At 32.8% G+C, this 19576-nt stretch overlaps 1 protein-coding gene across 1 annotated transcript in view; it reads right to left on the bottom strand.

Moving 5' to 3' along the window:
• Window positions 1-18706, bottom strand: part of Kua (Plasmanylethanolamine desaturase Kua) — a 30112-nt gene extending 11406 nt beyond the window's left edge. The window contains exon 1 of the mRNA XM_069828220.1: window positions 18263-18706. Coding sequence (XP_069684321.1) covers window positions 18263-18482 — 220 coding nt within the window. The 5' untranslated portion in view covers window positions 18483-18706. The remainder of the gene's footprint in view (window positions 1-18262) is intronic.
• Window positions 18707-19576: the final 870 nt, after the last annotated feature.

Raw genomic sequence — 19576 nt, 5'->3', positions numbered from 1 at the left:
GTTACAGAAGTTCGTATGGTGACAAAATATTATATCTGTAAAACAAGATAATGTAATATCACTATAATACGACAAGCATACAAGAAGCAATAGTTTTCGAGAGAACAATAAACAAATGGAGACAAACTAAGTAACAAGTAGGTAGGTTTTATCTAAAAAAATTGCACACATAACATGCCACATGGTAAGAAACTTCCAAGAGAGAGCAAAGAAAAGACAAGGGATGATGTGATAAAAAAAATTGAGTTCTGGCCACCTTTCTCTCAAGTTGCACATAGCAGGCCCCGAGAGTTTGGTTTTGAGGTGATGATAAACCGAAACTAAAACTTCTGTCTGACATTTTTAAACGTCTCTGACGAAAGTATTTCCTAGTCTGAGCTTTTAATCCTTCAGCCTCGGTCTTCATAATGTAAGACGAGAGTTTAGAAGTGCAATCTGGTTTCCTGGATATACTAGGTGATTTTCCTATTCTTTTAAATGTAAGTAAATCCCAAGTTCTGAACTCAAGAGATTAACAACAAAAGCATATAGCGTGTTTAAAATTAGAATTCAGGAACATCTCAGCATCACATTGACAACTGTAGAAAGAATCCTAAATATAAAAACCTTATAACATAAAAAAAAACGCTTAAAAGAATGGGAATCAATCCAATAATTTTCAAAGAATGAGAAAAAAAGTAGATAGGTTGACCTTACAGATGGGGAAAATAAATTTCATCACATTTATTTCACTGATCCAAATAATTACTCTTCACTCATATCATTGCAAACTCAGTGAGTCTCAGCAAACGTTCCTGGTGTTTCTGTCAGCCAACCAGCAGCATGTCTGAATTTCTCCAAATTCAAGAATCATGCAGCTTCAGAGCCTGTATATATTAATGCTGGGGACTCATTTTCTGTTTATATAGTCATCTCCATGAAGTTGCGATATTTTTTATTTGCACCTGAGTGCAGTCCACTACTTCTGTAAGGTGAGGGAAAGTGTAGAGCTCCTGCCAATCAGTTTACACAAAGCAACATCAGCAAGAAAATGGATGTACAGGTCCTTTCTAATTATATTTTTGTTAGTAAAAGTGAAAATGTTTTGATCAATCAATCGTCTATTAATGTCATGAGCAACAGTTTGTTACAATAGACATAAAATATACTAAATAACAAGAGATATAAAACAATATTCGACATAAAATATAAAAACAGATGAATACAACAATACAAAAGAAATACAATACTGGTAATAATAATAACCAATACTAATAACAATAACAATCTATACTAATAATAAATCTGTTGCCGAAATTTTTCTGGTAATTTTCGATTTCCCAAAAATAATTGGTCCTAACATATATAATTAACCACCCTGAAACCGAAAATAGTTTTTTTTTTTAATTTTTGTTTGTATGCCTACCAGTCTGTATGTTTGTTACCTTTTCACGCGATAATGGATGAACGGATTTCGATGAAAATTGGAATATAAATTATGTTCGTTGTAACTTAGATTTTAGGCTATATGGCATTCAAAATACATTTAAAAGGAGGGTTATAAGGGGGCCTGAATTAAATAAATCGAAATATCTCGCTTATTATTGATTTTTGTGAAAAATGTTACATAACAAAAGGTTCTTTAAAAACAATTTGCGATAAGTTTTATTCCTTGAAAAATTTTGATAGGACTGATATTTAATGAGATAAATGAGTTTTAAAATTAAAATAACTGCCATCTAAGGCCGTATAATGAAATAAAAAATAGACGACTTCGTCTACAAGGGGCCTTGGACAGCAACAATCGAAAGCTATGAAAGATAGCCTATAGAGAATGTTTGTGTTTGTATGAAGTAATATCGGAAGCTAAATTAACCGATTTGCATAATTAATTATTTCACCATTGGAAAGTGTAGTTTCTCTAGATGGACATAATGCTATAATGTTATTACAGTAACTTCTGATATAATATAATATAATATAATATAATATAATATAATATAATATAATATAATATAATATAATATAATATAATATAATATAATATAATATAATATAATATAATATAATATATGTAATGTAATATTATATAATATAATTTAAGTTATTTGAAGGGTTCAGAACCATAGTGGGCCAAACGCCATTTACTGAATACGTAGAAAACAAGGGTTAAAATTAGGTTATTACCATAATTCAATGGAAACCTATAACAAGTAAAGTATACACGTTAAATCTAAGTGATGTCAATGCTCATTAAACTATGGCTGCATGTAATAAAAATTAGAAACATGTTAAAGGAATTGTCATTACACCAATGAGTGGTCTCTGGACCAAAATGATCGCATTTTAATTATTTGGATGCAATTTAAATTAAGTAACATATTAAACGATTTATCCTTCTATCAAACACGAATGTTCCCTGGATCAAATGTCCTATTTTAATTATGTAATTATTTTATATTTATTTCTAACGGGTGCAGCGGAGCACACAGGTACAGCTAGTCGTAATAATAAAGAACAATGCAGCTCATAAATTTAGAATACATTTACATTGGAGTCAAGAAATTCACTAATACTATAGAATGGATGGTTGATTAACCAGTTATACAAAACAGATTTAAATTGTATATAAGTTAACTTGCATCATCTGCCTTTTGTGGTAACTTATTAAACATTGTTATAGCAACAGAAATGAACCATTTTTTGGACTTACTTAATCTAACTCTAGGTTCTGAAAGACAATAATTGTACCTTATATTATAGTGATGAACTTCTGTTTTAGGGTGATAGGTATTAAGGTTTTTCTTAATTTTCATTAGACATTGGAATATATGTAAATTTATGACAGTTAAAATTTTTTCTTGAATAAATAATGGTCTACAGTGAGCGTCATATGCAGACCCTGTTAAAATGCTTGTGGCTTATTTTTTTTTTTAATTGAAAATCTTGGATATGTTATTGCTATTTCCTCAACTATAAATACCATATGATAAAATACTATTGAAAAAGGCATAATAAGAATTTATGAGGTAGAATTTTGGCATAAAGGTTTTAAATGTCTTAATAAGTAAATTAGGCCTACTCTCGATAGCCTAATACTTAAATTAATATGTTCATCCCATGCTAGTTTAGAATCTAATACAAGTCCTAACAATTTTACCCGTGACTGAGCTTCGGCGTTCAATGTATTTTTCAATGAAAATATTATATTTTGAGTTTTATTTAAATTTAGATTGAAACCATTCACTCGAAACCAATTTACTGCAGTATTATATGATTTTTTCATTGTTGAACTTAAAGTTTTTATATTAGTATGTGATGAATAAAGAGTTGTGTCATCTGCAAATAATACAGACTCACAACTAACATTTTCTGGAAGGTCATATTCACCATGATCAAGAATAGGAGTGGTCCCATAATGGAAACATATAGTACAGCGATGAACACTAATGTCTTCACCCACTGCACTCTGAAAACCTGAATCACCAATGTTGTATAGGAAGATGCTCTCGTTGTTTTCATATGGAGGAGCACCACCTCTTCTTTCTTCTACATGTTCAAAAATCGATATCAAGTTTTGTAGGCAATCAACTATGGCTGAGTGTCAATGCACTTTCTGTTTCTTCTAGGACAAACTATCAACAGATAATGTGTCATTTCACTTTGCAAATCAAATGGAGTCACCTAGAGAGCTAACTCAGGAAAACATCAGATATCTCTCTGAGAGAGAAGTGACTGTTTATGTTTTATCACAAAAATTACAGTGGGTAAGCGTTCACTCACAAGCACTCAAGGGGCAGAGGCAACCCAGAGTAGACTCTCTCCAGGAATTTTTTTCGCTCAAAGACGAGAGTTCTCTCTTGCATACTTGTTATACTATGTCTTTTAGTGGTAACTCAGTACACTAAACAAAATATGGTATCTGAAGGTCTATTTCACTTATCACAAAATTATCTTAGTATACTGCACTTAATCCTGTTATGGTCTAGAAGGTTCAGATAAAACTAATTATGCTTAGTATGGTCTTTTTTCCCCCACAACACTTAGCTTTCACAAAAGTAGGTAATGACAAAATCGAAGACCTCAGAAAAAGTAGGAAATACAAATTCTTGAAATATGAGATGTGGGTGGAAAAAGTAACTTTAAAGCATTTATTTATAACAAATTATTGCATTCAATGGTTTAGTCAATGGTTGTGATAGTAAATATAAGCCTAATGAAATATGCCCCTGAAATAATTTTACACTTTTGTTGGTTACATCTTTATTCCGGGGAGGTCTTCAATTATCCAAAAACTGTGATAAATGTTTCATCACTCCAAAACTTGATGGAAGAAAAAGCAAGCGATTTCATAATAAACTAGATCACAGTATTATTGAAGAGTGTGTGGAGTTATTCATTTCTCATGACCGAAGGGAGCAAGCCCCCTCAGCAGAAGTATCTGCCAAGTGATGTACTTTAACAGAAATGTTTTGTGATTTTCAAAGAAAATACCCACATTTTTCCTTCTCCTTTGATTTACATCTTTCAATAGTTAAAAAACTAAACATACTTTTTTTTTTAATGGGACCTGAAGAATGTAAACTTTGTGAACATTTTTAAGATTCATCCACATTTCGAAGAAAATCAAGATGATAACTGTCATGACTGCAAGAAATGCGACATTCATATGAAGAACACTTAAACTGCTAGATCAAAGTAGGTATGAGGAACATGCAGAGAAAAGGGCTGAAGATGAAGCTGTATATTTAGTTGACTTAGAAAAAGTATAACATGTTGCCATGAAGTGAAATGTTTAAATCAGTCATATTTTCTCAGCGCCTAATTCTACGAGGTTCATTTCATAAATAATACACAGATTGGGAGAACTGTGAAGTGGGTGACGCAACACCAATGAAAATTACGTCAGTTGCAGTTGAAGGATTGAGAAAGAAGCATGTATGTTCGTTTCGTCCATAACATACTCTGTGTTTAGGTAACAAGAGCTAGAAATGGAGCCTACATGTGTCTCTCATACTGTAATGATTGAAGACCGAAGATCAAATCTTTATGTGGTAAAACCTTACAGAAATCCACAGTGGAACGAAGTTTGTGATGAGCTTACAGTGGACTGTAGTACAGTTTCTCGTTGGACTACTCGTTTTCATATCAGCTTAAATGATTATGCAATACCAGGAAGGCTGAAAACATCAACACATGAACAAAGTGTGAAACTTGTGGCGAATGCTCTTCAAGAAAATTGTCGAGCGACGTGTGAGGAACTTTCAGAAGCTATAGGTACTTCACCAAATTCAGTATTCTGTATTTTGAGAAAGAATTAAAAAAAAAAAAAAAATCTGCGCGATGGGTCCCTCACTGCTTGACTGCTGAACAGAAGCAGAAATGTCTGGACACTGCAAACTTGCTGACAGGACCATCACGAAAACGAGTAGCTCAACAAGAAACTGTATTACAGTTCACTAAAAGTTCACCACAAACTCCACTCAAAGCTGTGGAAGTGTGGATTTCTGTGGGGTGGTTTTGTCACGTAAAGATTCGATCTTTGGTTTTCAATCATCATGGTACCCAAAACACATGTAGACTCCATTTCTAGTTCACGTTAACTAAACACAGAGTATGCTGCAAATGACGTAATTTTCACTGGCGTTTCGTCATCATCCTCACAGTTCTGGCAACCTATGCATTATTTATGAAATGACTCTCATATATGCCAGTAATGAAAGGTTTGTCCCTGTAGGTACAAAAAAACAGAGGGTTACAACGTATTGCTGTTGTGTGGCATGAGGCAATTAGGGATGGAAAGGAGATTAATTCTGGGAGGAAAGACTCTCCATGGATTTTAGAAGTTCTGAGCATGTATAATTATTCTATATTAAATTCCCATCATTTATGTGCGTAGATTGTTGCGAGGGGACTATGGGTTTACATGTTTTAGATTTTTAAGTTTTACGCAGTTCTGGATGGTAGCATAATGTTATGTTTGTTGGTAGATGATGTTTACTACTTGGTGGTGATCAGAGTAGTTTAGCTTAGCTTAGGTTAGGTTATGTTTAGCTTAGTTTTTCTTGGGTTAGTTAAGATTAGTTTAGGCTGTGATAGGTTATGTTGGGTTATAATCGAATTATGCATTTCTGAAACTTTTTTGTATTATCTTCAGATAGTCGTGCATAAAATCGTTGTTTTGAAAAAAAAAGTTCGAAAATCGTGAAGTGGTCGTACTCTAGAATTACCGAAAGGAAGATATTATAACCTCCTGGGTCCTGGAGTATAGTATACTATATTTCATACATGCATTTAGTTTCAAATTTTCCACTAGGTGGAATCATTATCGATCACTTGTAAAGTTCCTGACATCTCTTGGGACTTACAGAAAGCACAAGAAGAATGATTCAATGATTGCAGTTCTCAATTGATGGTCTTTACTAAACGTTTTCCCAGGATTATAGACTAACTGAGTATTCAAAACCAAATAATACCTTTTACCACATCATTTAAATATCTTGGAACTTATAGACAAACGTTTATCTTACAGGCATCACATTCAAAACATAAGAGACAAAGCATTTAAAGATACATGGCACTCTATCCACTTTTCAAAAGTCTGACTTCAAGGAAAGCAAAAGTCCTGCTGTATACATCAGTCATCAGATCATACATCCACTACTGCTGTGAGATATGGGGCCAAGCTCATCCTCGCCACCTGAAGAGTCTGGAAGGAATTCAAAGAGCTGTCTACAGAACAATCACTGGTGCACACTACCTCACGAACAATGTCAAACTCTACAGTGAACTTCATATACCCTTCCTGGTTGCTCATATTCAAGATCTACAGACTACATACAGGAACAAGCTACTTCATCATGCCAACCCTTCACTAAGAGACATAACATAAATTCAAACAAATACTTCCATCTTTGATGGACTTAGTAATCAATTTTCTTTAACAAAACCTATTTACATTCAATTTATAAAATCATATTTTTGTAAAAGGCAAGAGTCCAAGAGACCTGGTACTTTTAATAAAAACATCTTAAAACTGAAAAAAAAAAAAAAAAAATGATTGCAGTGCGTGTTTCAACTATTTGTAAATGAAAATAGCGACCAGCAACTCAACGCCAAGGCACAGTAGGACATGCTTTCAAAGTAAGTACACAATAAATGTTATATCCTAAGAGTAAAAAATTATGATATAAGATGTATGTGTAGAGACCCCAAGTATATTATAATATACCTGCATCTGTGCCGTAACTGTAACCTGCATAATTTTTTTGAGCATTTTTCTTCGTTTCAGTGACTTTTTTTTAAGTGTAGAATTATATTGAACTTTAAAAATAAAACAAAACAAGTCTCAGGACTCAGGAAGATAAACTCCTACAAGTTTCTCCTTACTGAGCATGATGCCAAGAAAATTATTCTTTGGGTAGATAACTACATGTCACAAAACAAGAACAGGACCTTTTTCACATTTCTACTTTGTTTTAAATAATAATGGACAGAAATAAATAAACTTTGGAAAACTTATAGCCTAAATAAAACCCAGAAAGAAAGTCGTAGCTATTTTCAGTTTGAATACAGGACATGACTGCCTTGTATCACATCTTTGCAAGATCGGAATTTACAACACAGAAGAATGTCCACTGCGTAGCATACTAGGATCATTAATGAACGAAGAACATCTGCTGCAATGCACTAAACTGAAGAAAGAAGCGCAGAAATTTGAGTGCCCTTTACTAGGAGGCAAGAAGCAAAATGGGTTAAATGATCCCAAAAGCGGCGATTGGAAAACAACAACTTTGTTTTAAATTGCCGTATGGTGTCTGCAGATATAACCGAGACAAACTAATGTGAACCTGAGCACATATTTAAGTGTGTAGGAGATTCTTCCATCATCGAGTAAAGACCTCACTGACAAAATGTAAAAGGTTTAATGATTTTCCAGATTTCAAAACTACTGTGCAGAATGCGAATTCAGGCAGAGTGAATATTCTTAAACTGCAATTAAAAGAAGACTTCTTATGGAAAGATCATTCACCTCTACAGAACTTAATAAAAACCATTCTGAACACCATAATTAATTGTTTACTTTATTTGAATAAAATAATAGTTAATCAGTGATTCTGAAAGATCTTACATGATATGGTTCAAGCACAAACTCAAACAGGATCAATGATATTGTTTTACTAGGAAGACTGGTGGTTCTCAGTTACAATTAAATTTTTTTACGGTAAAAATTGCAAAATCTGGCACACCATCTCCATAACAAGTTGGAAAACCCAAGGGTATTCCCAGTATCAAGGTATGACATCCTTATCTAAATATTACTTGAAACTGATGTCAAGAAACAGGCTTCAGTTTTGCAAATAATTACCAGTTTCTGAAAATAATGAACATGATTAGTGACTGCAATGACATCATACTCTTGGATTTGCAATGGGAGTAATGCAATATATTATGCGAGTCACTAAAAATAAGAAATAAAATCTGTTTTTCTCAATGCATATGTTTATTTACTGCACTGACATTAAATTCTTGGTTGTCTAATAAGAGTTTAGCGGTAGGCTATATTGTGTAAGTAGTAAAAGTTTAAATAAATTGATGATTACACTCACAAAAAATTCTTGGTTGTGTAATATGAATAATGCAGTAGCCTATATTGTGTAAGTTATAAAGAATTAAATAAAACTTGTTTTTTCGATAATTAAAGACGATGATTAGTGGCCACACTGACATAAAATTCTTGGTTGTTAGGAAATATTGCAGTAAACAGATTGGAAGGAGACCGATTCACCAAAATTTAAGAGGTGATTCTACATGTTAATATAACAAAATTTTTATTACACTTTTTCTTCGATGAAGCACCGTTAAGCGGGGGGGGGGGGGGGGGGGGGGGGGGGGGACCGTCTTTGGCCAATGTTTGCAGTGCTCTATTGTGGTAACTGCCTGAGAGATTTGGCTGATTGCTATACAAGTAGATGGGTAAAAATCTCTGGATAGCCTATACTTTGAATAAATAATCCAATTATTGCAATTTATTTTCTCGATGTTAGCTATTGTCATAATGTAAGAAGTTACCAGGACGGAACTAGTCAAATCCAGTTGTCAAGGCTATTTTGGCCATTATGATGAATTTGTTACCGATTATGTTCCTGATGTTGAAACAAATAAGATTCCTCTTTACACTGAGTGAAATAACTGTACAAAACTACACCACAACACTGCAAGTCTCAAATTTCGAATTAAACAATCTAGAAACTCATTATTATGTAAAATTATTGGTCTGGACGTTAATATTATTCAATAACAACACGGTAGAGTCCCGGTTATCCAGTCTTACGTGTTATCCGGATTACTTTATTAAAAAATTACAGTAGTGTATATACAGTACTGAACAATAACAAAATTTTTTTAAGACAATTACGAATAAAAAGTCGTTTATTATGTACACGAGATTAACGATTTTCTACAATATTGGGTCCGACCTTTGTCCCTTTAAGAATGCAGGATCAAAAATCACATAGAGCTCTCACCCTCCATATTACCAGGATTGCCCTCAGCCCATATAGTCTGGATAATCTGTACTATAATAATAATAATAATAATAATAATAATAATAATAATAATAATAATAATAATAATAATAATAATAATAATAAAATTAAAAGCAACAGGCACCTTAAAGCACGAAATTCAGAAAACCATCTTAATAACATTATGTAAGTAGGTCTTAGAAAAAAAGTTTTGTCCCATAGATCCTATATAAATCCCAGAAAGGAGGCAGTGCACGTGACAGAGGACGAGCGACCTGGTTTACAAAAGAACGACTAGTTGAGGTAATAAAATTAGTTTTGTTTCGTTGTATATCTAATCATGTGCAATGTCTCCTTTCTGGGACTTAAGAAGTATCTGTGCGACAAAACATTTTTCTAAGACTGTACTATTAGTAAGAATTTCTGAATGTGCATCATTAAAGTAACCTGATAGAAGCATTAGTTTCTTATAGTATAAAATAAAACAAACTACTACTTCTCTATATAATCAACATTCATAAACACAATTTTAATCAAAGTGTGAGCCAAACATATGCACTTGGTTCAGGCAAGTGCAATTGTTCTGAAAATAATTGTTAAAACAGACAAAAACATTTTTTCTTACTATTAAAAAATTATTATTAGGCCTATCCTATTATGCAGTTTCCATTACAGCAGATTCTTCTGAATGTTGTACGAGCACGGTACTTATTTATTATACTCCAATTTTACACACAACCCTATTTTACCTGCGACAGTTATGTTAGGGTTATAAATACATCATTATAATATTTATGATATTGATGGATTAAATCTCATATTGAATTTTTTTAAGTGCAATCTAATATATTACTTGGATGGACGAGGTGAAATAAAATGAGACGAAAAAAATCTGTTTAAATTATGAAATTAATAAAATTTTACAAATAGGCCTATATAAATTCAGCAAATTGTAAGCCCTACATTTTATAATTTATATACATGAATGAATGAAATGAAATGAGATGAAATTAAAGACTAAAATACAATCTTATTTCAGTTATCAAGTTTCATGAAATGTATACAATATTATATAATAACCTAAGCAAACAACTAATCCAAATATTCACTAGAATGTAATTTAAATTTCTGTGGGTTGAAATTTCTGAAGCTGTTACACAGTTTTCCGTAAAACAGTGTTGTTATAAACAGTTTCTAAATTTTATTCAACACATTTATCGTAAATTTATTGTAAATTATCATCCTAATTAATTTCTAGCAACTGTTAAATTAAATATTTATAAAAAGAAAAAAAATTATAGATAACAATTCAGTGAATATATACAAATTATATCATGTGTTCAGATTACAACTTTTGTGATGGTATTTACTGACTGGATAGCCGACTACTTTTTAATTTCTATCATACTATTTTGTAGCATAGGCATACTGCATGAATAGGTCTTTGCTAGAATGACAGACTAGATATAGATAACACAGTAAAAGGCTATATTTATTCATACAACGCTCCAGCATTATACTGTATTTTATACAATGCACTCACTATCAATTAAAAATTAGCTCTTGACTTCAGATAACCTCAAATATCCAGCCACAATGTAAATATTTTTGCTGCAATGACTATGAAGGACAATGTTACAAAGAAGTTTCAGAATTTATTTTTGTAACCAACATATTAATACATTCTACACACAGATAATTTATGCTCATGTAAAAAGAGATCCTATGCAGACTGGTCCTACTCCACCTACAGCAGGTAACGAGTGGTCGTATGCCGGCATACAGACAAGTCTGTGCACGCCTCCCTATGCAGACCAGTTCCACTCCTACCCCTTACTGCTTAGCTTCCTCAGGACAGTTGCTCCAAACTATCGTAACTAAGCCAACAAAACTTTACTAGCTGGAACCAATCAGCATAGGAACACTCTGTACAGACTCTTCAGACCTGAATTCATATTAAAAAAAAAAAAATGAAAAAAAAAAATCTGGTCACATAATCATTCTGGGGATCCAAATTTCCCAAATCAAGTCTTCACAGAAAAAAAATAATAATTTGGGGACAATTTTGATCCCTGGGGCCCCAAAATTTTAAATTTTGTTTTTAATTCAGGTATAGAAATGTTTAAAAAATAATATTCTCCATTTCCATCACACTGAATTTTTCAAAATATTTAAAAGTATCGAAGACATTCCAAAAAAAAAAGAAAAAAAGAAACAATGTACACTAATAATGTACACCAGGCCTCAAGGGGTTAAATAGAATCATAAAGAAAAAGATAGGTGGGTACTAACAATTTGCATAATAGACCTAACTTTATGTAACTCTTTAGATCAGGTAAGTACAAAATCAATTGTAACACTTTAACAAATAAATTATAGTGATTTAGACAGCATAGAAAAGTAGAATCGGAGCAAAGTATGATAGTCTGTTCCTGAAAATAAACAAGCTTAATTTGGAACACACAATATGAATTACTGCCTTTGTATTTCTGCAGAACAAGCAAGCACAATCTGCAAGTGGCTTTACTGAAACTGTATCAAGATTTGATATCTGCAGTTTGTATTTTTGGCAGTAATGGTAGAACATACATACAGACGACCCTAAAGAATACAGGGACGTGTAGCTCCCTATGCTTTCTGGATCTCTACATGAAAAATGATGCTGTCAGCTAATTCGGTTCCTTCCTTAGTAGTAAGGGTATATAACACAGTTTTAAAAAAATTTCCACATTTCTACAGTTAATCTCAATTCATATATATAATTTGCAATGTTCAAAAACAATTTTAAAATAAAACATAATATTTGTAGTCATGATAACACATATTAATATACTGGTAACTAAACCGATGTCTAGAAAAAAAAGTAGGCCTACCAGTATTATGAAACTGTTCAATACAGTCAATTTTTGTTCAAAATTGTATCAAATAGCATTATATCCATTATTCAAACTATAGTTGATACAGCAATTGTAAGTAGTATTGCCAGATGTACGGTATTACTCAGAACAATACAGTTTTAGCTCTTTTTATTCCACATACAGTGTGAGTTTTGATCTGTATAACAAATGTTCCATTTTCAAATTCCAAATCCCGTGCGCAGTACCTACGTCACATTTGCAGTGTGGTTTGTGGCAGAGTAGTACTATGTACCAGAAAAATTGGTGTATTTTATAGATTAAACTGGTACACAAAAACCGAAAAATATTGTATTTGTAATAAAGTTCTTGCTAAGCTTTTCCCCTTTTGTGGTGATTATTTTCATTAATGGCTACAAAATGGAAGGATGAAAAGAATAGAATAGGCCAAATGCAATATTATAAAAAAATGATCTTTTTGTATAATTCAACAATGATGAAAACTGTACCTTCTGAATTTTACAAGAAGATTGTGTTATGTAAATAATAGTTAAATACGGCATATTTAAGAGGCAAGTATAGGTTACATATAGAAATACAGAAAATGAGGGAGTTCACAATATAATTATATGACGTAATAAATAATTACAATATATAATGAATAATCATAATAAGATTAACATTGTATTAATTAATATGTAATACATTGGTTGGGTCACTGACTGAGAAGAAACTGCCTGCTGAAGGATGCACTGCAAGGAATGGTGAAAGGCAGAAAAGTTCATGGCAGAAGAAATATCAGATGATAGACGACATTAAGATATATGGATCATATGCAGAGACTAAGAGGAAGACAGAAAATAGGAAAGATTGGAGAATGCTGGGTTTGTAGTGAAAGACCTGCATTTGGGCAGAAAACTGTGAATGAATGAATTCTCTTCTTATACACTAAATGTTTTTCTCAATTCTCATTTCTGAATATGCATTAAATATAATTTAAATTATTATTTTCTGCACGTATTTTTTGCATGCTAGTCATGAGTACATACATACAAGAAAAACGAGACTATTAAAACCAAGCTCAGTTGGTCTCTACACTAAGGCAACCTCTGTCCCATGTCTGAGGATATGTTGTCTGTATTACAGTCATTTGGGGTAACTTTGAACCACTTCAATAATATTTTTGTACTTACCTAAAATAGTGTGTATTGAAATTGATGTTTAAAAGTAAAATATTTAAGAAAATTACTTATTTTATGGGTTGAGACATAATAAACATCAAAAATCATATTTTAAATATGTGAAATTTGACATTCAAAGCTACACAGCTACTGGGGAAACTTTGTACCACATATGTGTTTGCCTATTAATTTAATTCTCTATATTCCCCTTCAAATTCAAGGTACTTTTGACCATACAATAAGAAAACACATGAAATTTTATTTCATATGAAGTTACGAAAATAAGGTTTATTGAAAATGTAGAACTTTTACCATAACAATAAAATACAGGCCTAACAGCATTACAAAAGGAAATATAAATACAATTATTATTTATTTATTACCTACATACATGTTTGATGTAACATTTTTAATTCACTAATCAAATTCTTCACAGTCTTAACATAATCAGTTTATATGTGCCCCTTTTATTTACCAACTTATTTTTTTTCTTGTACACAGGATGGACCCGAGGGTTTGCACTGCAGCCTGAGGCTTATTGTGCTTACCACTCCTATTCTGTGAATGACTGGGTAGTCGAACGGCTGCACTCTTGTACAACACGCTGCACCATGAACTTAATCCGGGCTATGGTAATTATGGATGATGATGATGATATGTGAATTAATGACGGCAAAATAAATCTGAGGTCCAATAACTTTCTTTATTACTTAAAATGGTCAGGCCACATCCAAAGCATTCCCTTCTTGACCTTACAACTGACTTTGTGTCTGGAGATGAGACCATGCAGTTCAATGCCATTGACTGTACGCCTAGCAGCGAAATGTTTTAAAATTCTCATTCATAAATCCAAATTCTGAATTACTGTAAATATATTTCTACAGGAAAAGTTGACTACACAACAAGATCATCGACTGCAGAATGTGGTTGTGGTCATTGTCGGTTGACAGTGTTCGATTCAATTTGATCGAGAGAGAGGGGAAGTATTGAGAGTCACTGCATCAGCTGTGTCATGTGTGGTTGTATGGATAGGGAAAGGTTCTGTGTGTTAAAGACGGAACTTGAAGTGTCAGACGATTCCAAATGTCAGAAAACATAACACGGAATAGTGATCCTTTACATGAGACTATTATAAAGTCATCATAGCACAGAGCATCAACATTCTCGGTGAAAACATATTTGGTACATTCTCGGTGAAAACATATTTGGTCTCCCAAAATTATTTCTGTGTTTATTTTTCAATTTATTACCTAGCTTGCCTTGAGATGGAATACAAACGTGCAGCTTCTCTTTGACCAAGTTTTCCAGTGTTTGTATTACATTTATGTTTCTATTACTTAAATTTTTATAATGGGGTATTTTGAATTAATGGAATAAAATTTTTTTTTTTTTTTAAATAAGCCTATTAGTTATTTTGTTTGTAAATTTGTAATCAGCAAATGGTATATATTACAATAAAAGAGAAAAATTGAAATGCCAAATTGTATATTTTCGAACAATTACTTCAACAAGAGGGCATATTTTTTGTCCACTTAGTTAAATAATAGAAAAATGTGTCTATCAGTGAAAACGATTAAACAATAACATAATAAGATAAAAGGCTTCATAACTGAAAAATAACATTTTCATATTTGTTAACATATCAATTATGATAGGCATACATATTTAAAATATAAATTTTGGAGAATGTGGGCACCTCCTTCCCCCATTGGTATTGCTAGGGTTAATGGATTAGAAAGTGTGTGGAGATGTATCTCCACCTTACAGGTAGGAAATGTGTCAATTAAGGTGTGTAGTATTGAATCTCAAACCCCACAAGAGAGTGGTCATAATGTGCTAAATTATCCAAATCCTATACACTAGAAGGTCTTTAGTGTTTTTTTTTTAATTTCAAGTGTCTCGAAAACCCTCAACAATGCCCTTAGTGCTCTCAGCAATGTTTAATGGTGTCACTAGGCCAAAGAAAGAAACTCTTAATCCCATTTATTAAATATAGGTAGATCCTAACAAATTAAATACTTATACTACGAGAACAGTAAGTTTCATCCTATGTTCATTATTACCTTATCTAAAGAGTAAATCCTATGAATTAAGAAATGAAATGACTATTCAGTATTCCCATGGGAGTTCCTCTTTGATTATAGCCCCATTCTAACACCGGTATATGTGAGAGTTCACTATGGCACCCTTGGGAACCATAGGATTGTAGAGTAATTAATTAATTTTACATGTAATGTAATTTTAGTAAAGCAATGTCTTCAATGACTACATGTAAGTTACCTATTAATGACCTTAAATATATTCATATGCAATAACCAATATTACAAACAAGTAGTGACATAAAAATGACTAGAAACAGTCATTTAGCCTAATTACTTATAACAATGTCCCGCCATGGTGGTCTAGTGACTAAAGCATTGAACTTATAATCCTGTGCACACAGGTGCGATCGCCGATTTAACCCCAGTTTGTAACTTGTGTTGGGCAAGCTCGTGGTCCAGGTGACACAAAGTTTACGCCAGGAACACATTCTCCTGTGGCATCCCAAGAAAAAATCATCATCATCATCATCATCTCTTTTTGCAGACTCCTATGACGCACCCTGGGCAACGACTGTCGGTAAATTCACAACTGGCTGATATGAATGAATGATGAAAAGTCAAAAAGTGAAGTACCCGCAATTAGCACAAAAAAAACTAAGTTATATACTGTATCAAATTACACATTTTTTTAATCTCTACTGATTAAGAAAATAGGCCTATACAACATTTTTACTGAACTGATAAGTATATAGGCTACTTACGATTAAATTTGGCGTAACTAGACTAAAAAATGTAGTAACGGTACCGGTACATATTTCGTCTGTTGAACAGAACTTGTGGTTTAGTTTCAAAATATGTAAATGTCCATCTTTCTTTCATTTTATACATAGTGCACTAGACCTATAGCTTGGGGTTGTAGCATTTGTACCAGTATCTAAAAATTCTTTGGGCCCGGGTTTAACTCTCAGCAGAAGACTGGACGTGTCCCTCTTGATTTTGATTTGTTTCAATGCTGTCTTCAAGATTGCCGCATAGTCAAGAGTCCCAATACTTACAATAAGCCTCCTATTTAATATTGGTGGTAATTATTTTCTTCTGTGCAAAATTGAACGTTGGTCAGTATGGTGGGCATCATCAAGGATCAGTGACAGGTTAGGTTTGTTCAAGTTTTTGGTTCACCTTGCACACTATACGTTTCTTGGTAGGCATACCAAAAACCTGAACAAACCAAACCTATCACTGATCCTCAATGATAATTTTATTATGAAAATAGTCTTTTTGGCTCTTGTTTGATTTCATTAGGTCTAGGCCTACATACCAACATCATTAGCAGCACACATCCCTCATCTCTCTCTCTCTCTCTCGCGTTTCATCTAATGAAAAACAGCTTATAAATTATGCATCCTTATTATGGCATGTACTACCATTACATTGTATTGCTGTTATTTCCTATCGACGAACTATGTGAAACACCATATAACTTAATTGAAAATATAACAAATTAGGCAACGCTACTTTCCACTTATTCTCAACTGAGCTCTTTAAGAAGAATAGATGCCCACCAACTAGAAATAAATACACTTTTAATAAATACAATAATTACGTTCAAAAAGTTTAACCTAATCAAATTTGACTTTTGTCACCTGGAGCGCACAGTTCTTTCCGATCAGGACGATTACATGACACTATAATTAAATTTTTAAAAGATCCAAATTCTTTCCACTTCTTTTCTGCACAAATTATTCACAGCCATAAAGGCTGAATCACAATTTATTACTTGGCCTCAATCGACATAACTGTATATCTAGTTAAATTTGAGTAATAAAATTGTTTTAGCCAAAATATCAAGAATTACAAATGACCAAATAAAATCCTCAGGAACATACCTTTCGAAAGTAAGAGAAAAACGAATGAGGGAAATAAATTAAGACATGTAAAATAAATTTTAAAATGTAAGTTATGTGTGCATATAACATACACAAAGGTAGACCACCTTACATTATATTATGCACACATACATTTTAAAATTTATTTTACAAATAAATATATTACATAGGCCTACCACTGTCATAAAATAAGAAGAGACTTATGATACGATAGGGCATAAGTTAAGTATTACCTATAGGCCTACCTTTGTGTTCACTTATATTTCACATTAAGTTACCTCTACTGAAAAAAATCTACTACGAGATAAATACACCAAATGTGTGTTCTAAATGAGACGATAAATATTAAGTTATATTATTCAAAGCATTCAGATTCTAAATTATCTATACGAACTGTCTTCATTAGAGAGTAGTCTTCAAAACGTGACTGGCATGAAGTATGCTATGTCCATTCACAATAACCCAAACTGCGGTAAATATTTACAACATTATATCAACTCTCAGTCATACATACAATCAGACGACGTTCAAATACCCCTCATTGCATATGTCAGCTGATGAATGAAAATGGGCGTGATCCAATCTTTCAACCGGCTTTAAGTGGGCGTGTTACTATAATCATAAATGTAAAAAAAAAAAAAAAAAATAGAGGTTAACCCGAAAGTCCTCCTTTCGCAACGTTTATTGATTCGAAAACTCTTCACCAAAATGTAACGCACGAAATACAGTAACATAAAATTTGTTGAAGACAAGCCCGTCAATCGTACGATTCAAAACTAAACGCAAACTTACCTCTGCTGTAAAGATTTGCAAGCTCCTGAGCTCCTTTGTGATGAGGCCCCCATCTTGGCTTAATTTTTTCTTCGTGAGTTACAGCCGAATTTGCGTTCGGGTCTTCCTCTAGCATAGAATTTTCATAGATTTGTTGATCTGTCTTTACAGGCGCTAAGAAATTGGACGCCATACTACTTTGAATCACTGCCCTAGTCAATCCATTATCTTGGCACTCCATGATGCACTGGTCTTAATTGATGTACCAAAAAAAGTAACGAGTACCCTAAACGGCTGACACAATTTGAGGTAGTCGTCATGTAGGTTGTCCAGTTCCTCGTTTTCTGACATGTGGAATCGTCTGACACTTCAAGTTCCTTCTTTAACACACAGAACCTTTCCCTATCCATACAACCACGCACGACACAGACGATGCGGCGACTCACGATACTTCTCCCCTCTCTCTCGATCAAATCGAATCGAACGCCGTCAACCGACAATGACCACAACCACAACCACATTCTGCAGTCAATGATCTCGTACTCGTTGTGTAGTCAACTTTTTCTGTAGATATATTTACAATTCAAAATTTGGATTTATGAATGAGAATTTTGAAACATTTTGCTACCGGTACTGTGTTGCTTAAATTAATTTCATAACAATTACTGTAAGTTCTCGTAACTCTTGTTCTGCGTAAAAAAAAAAAAGAGAATATTACCGGTAATTATACATTCCCAAAATTCCTAAGTAGTAAGAAGTGAAATAATAACACAAAATAAAAAACAAACAAATACAATTTATGACACCATGCATAATTTTTATAAAAAGTGTTCAAAAACTGTAAGACGATCTAAGGGTTACTTTTTCAGGTCACGTCTTCTACAGCTGTGACAAATGTCCTGTTTTGCTCCACAAAGTCGGCTGTGGCTGCACGATAGCAAAATAATGTGAAATAAGTTTTTAATTATTTATAATCCACATATCATTATTAATTTCCTATGGGAAACAGCTGTAAGCCTAGGTCTATTAATGTAGTGGTCAGGGGATTGTAGGATTTTTCAAGGTGGAAACAAATGTTTACTCACTAAAAATTGTTAAAATAATATTACATTGTATATATCGGTACCGCACAAAAGAAATATAAAGTAAATAAAATAATGTAAGGTAAAATAAAATTATATACGTGTTGAAAATAAATCACTTGAGTAGAGTAGGCCTACTAACACAAAGTTTTTTTTTTTTACATAACTGTAGCTCGTGAACGGGACTCAATATTTTTAAGAATCATACCCGATTACTGTAAAGTTATATAAATAATATTTAGCCTTAGGTCAG

This window comes from Periplaneta americana, chromosome 6, assembly GCF_040183065.1.
Source record: "Periplaneta americana isolate PAMFEO1 chromosome 6, P.americana_PAMFEO1_priV1, whole genome shotgun sequence".
Taxonomy (NCBI): Eukaryota; Metazoa; Arthropoda; class Insecta; order Blattodea; family Blattidae; genus Periplaneta; species Periplaneta americana.
This window is presented reverse-complemented; position numbering and strand designations above follow the sequence as displayed.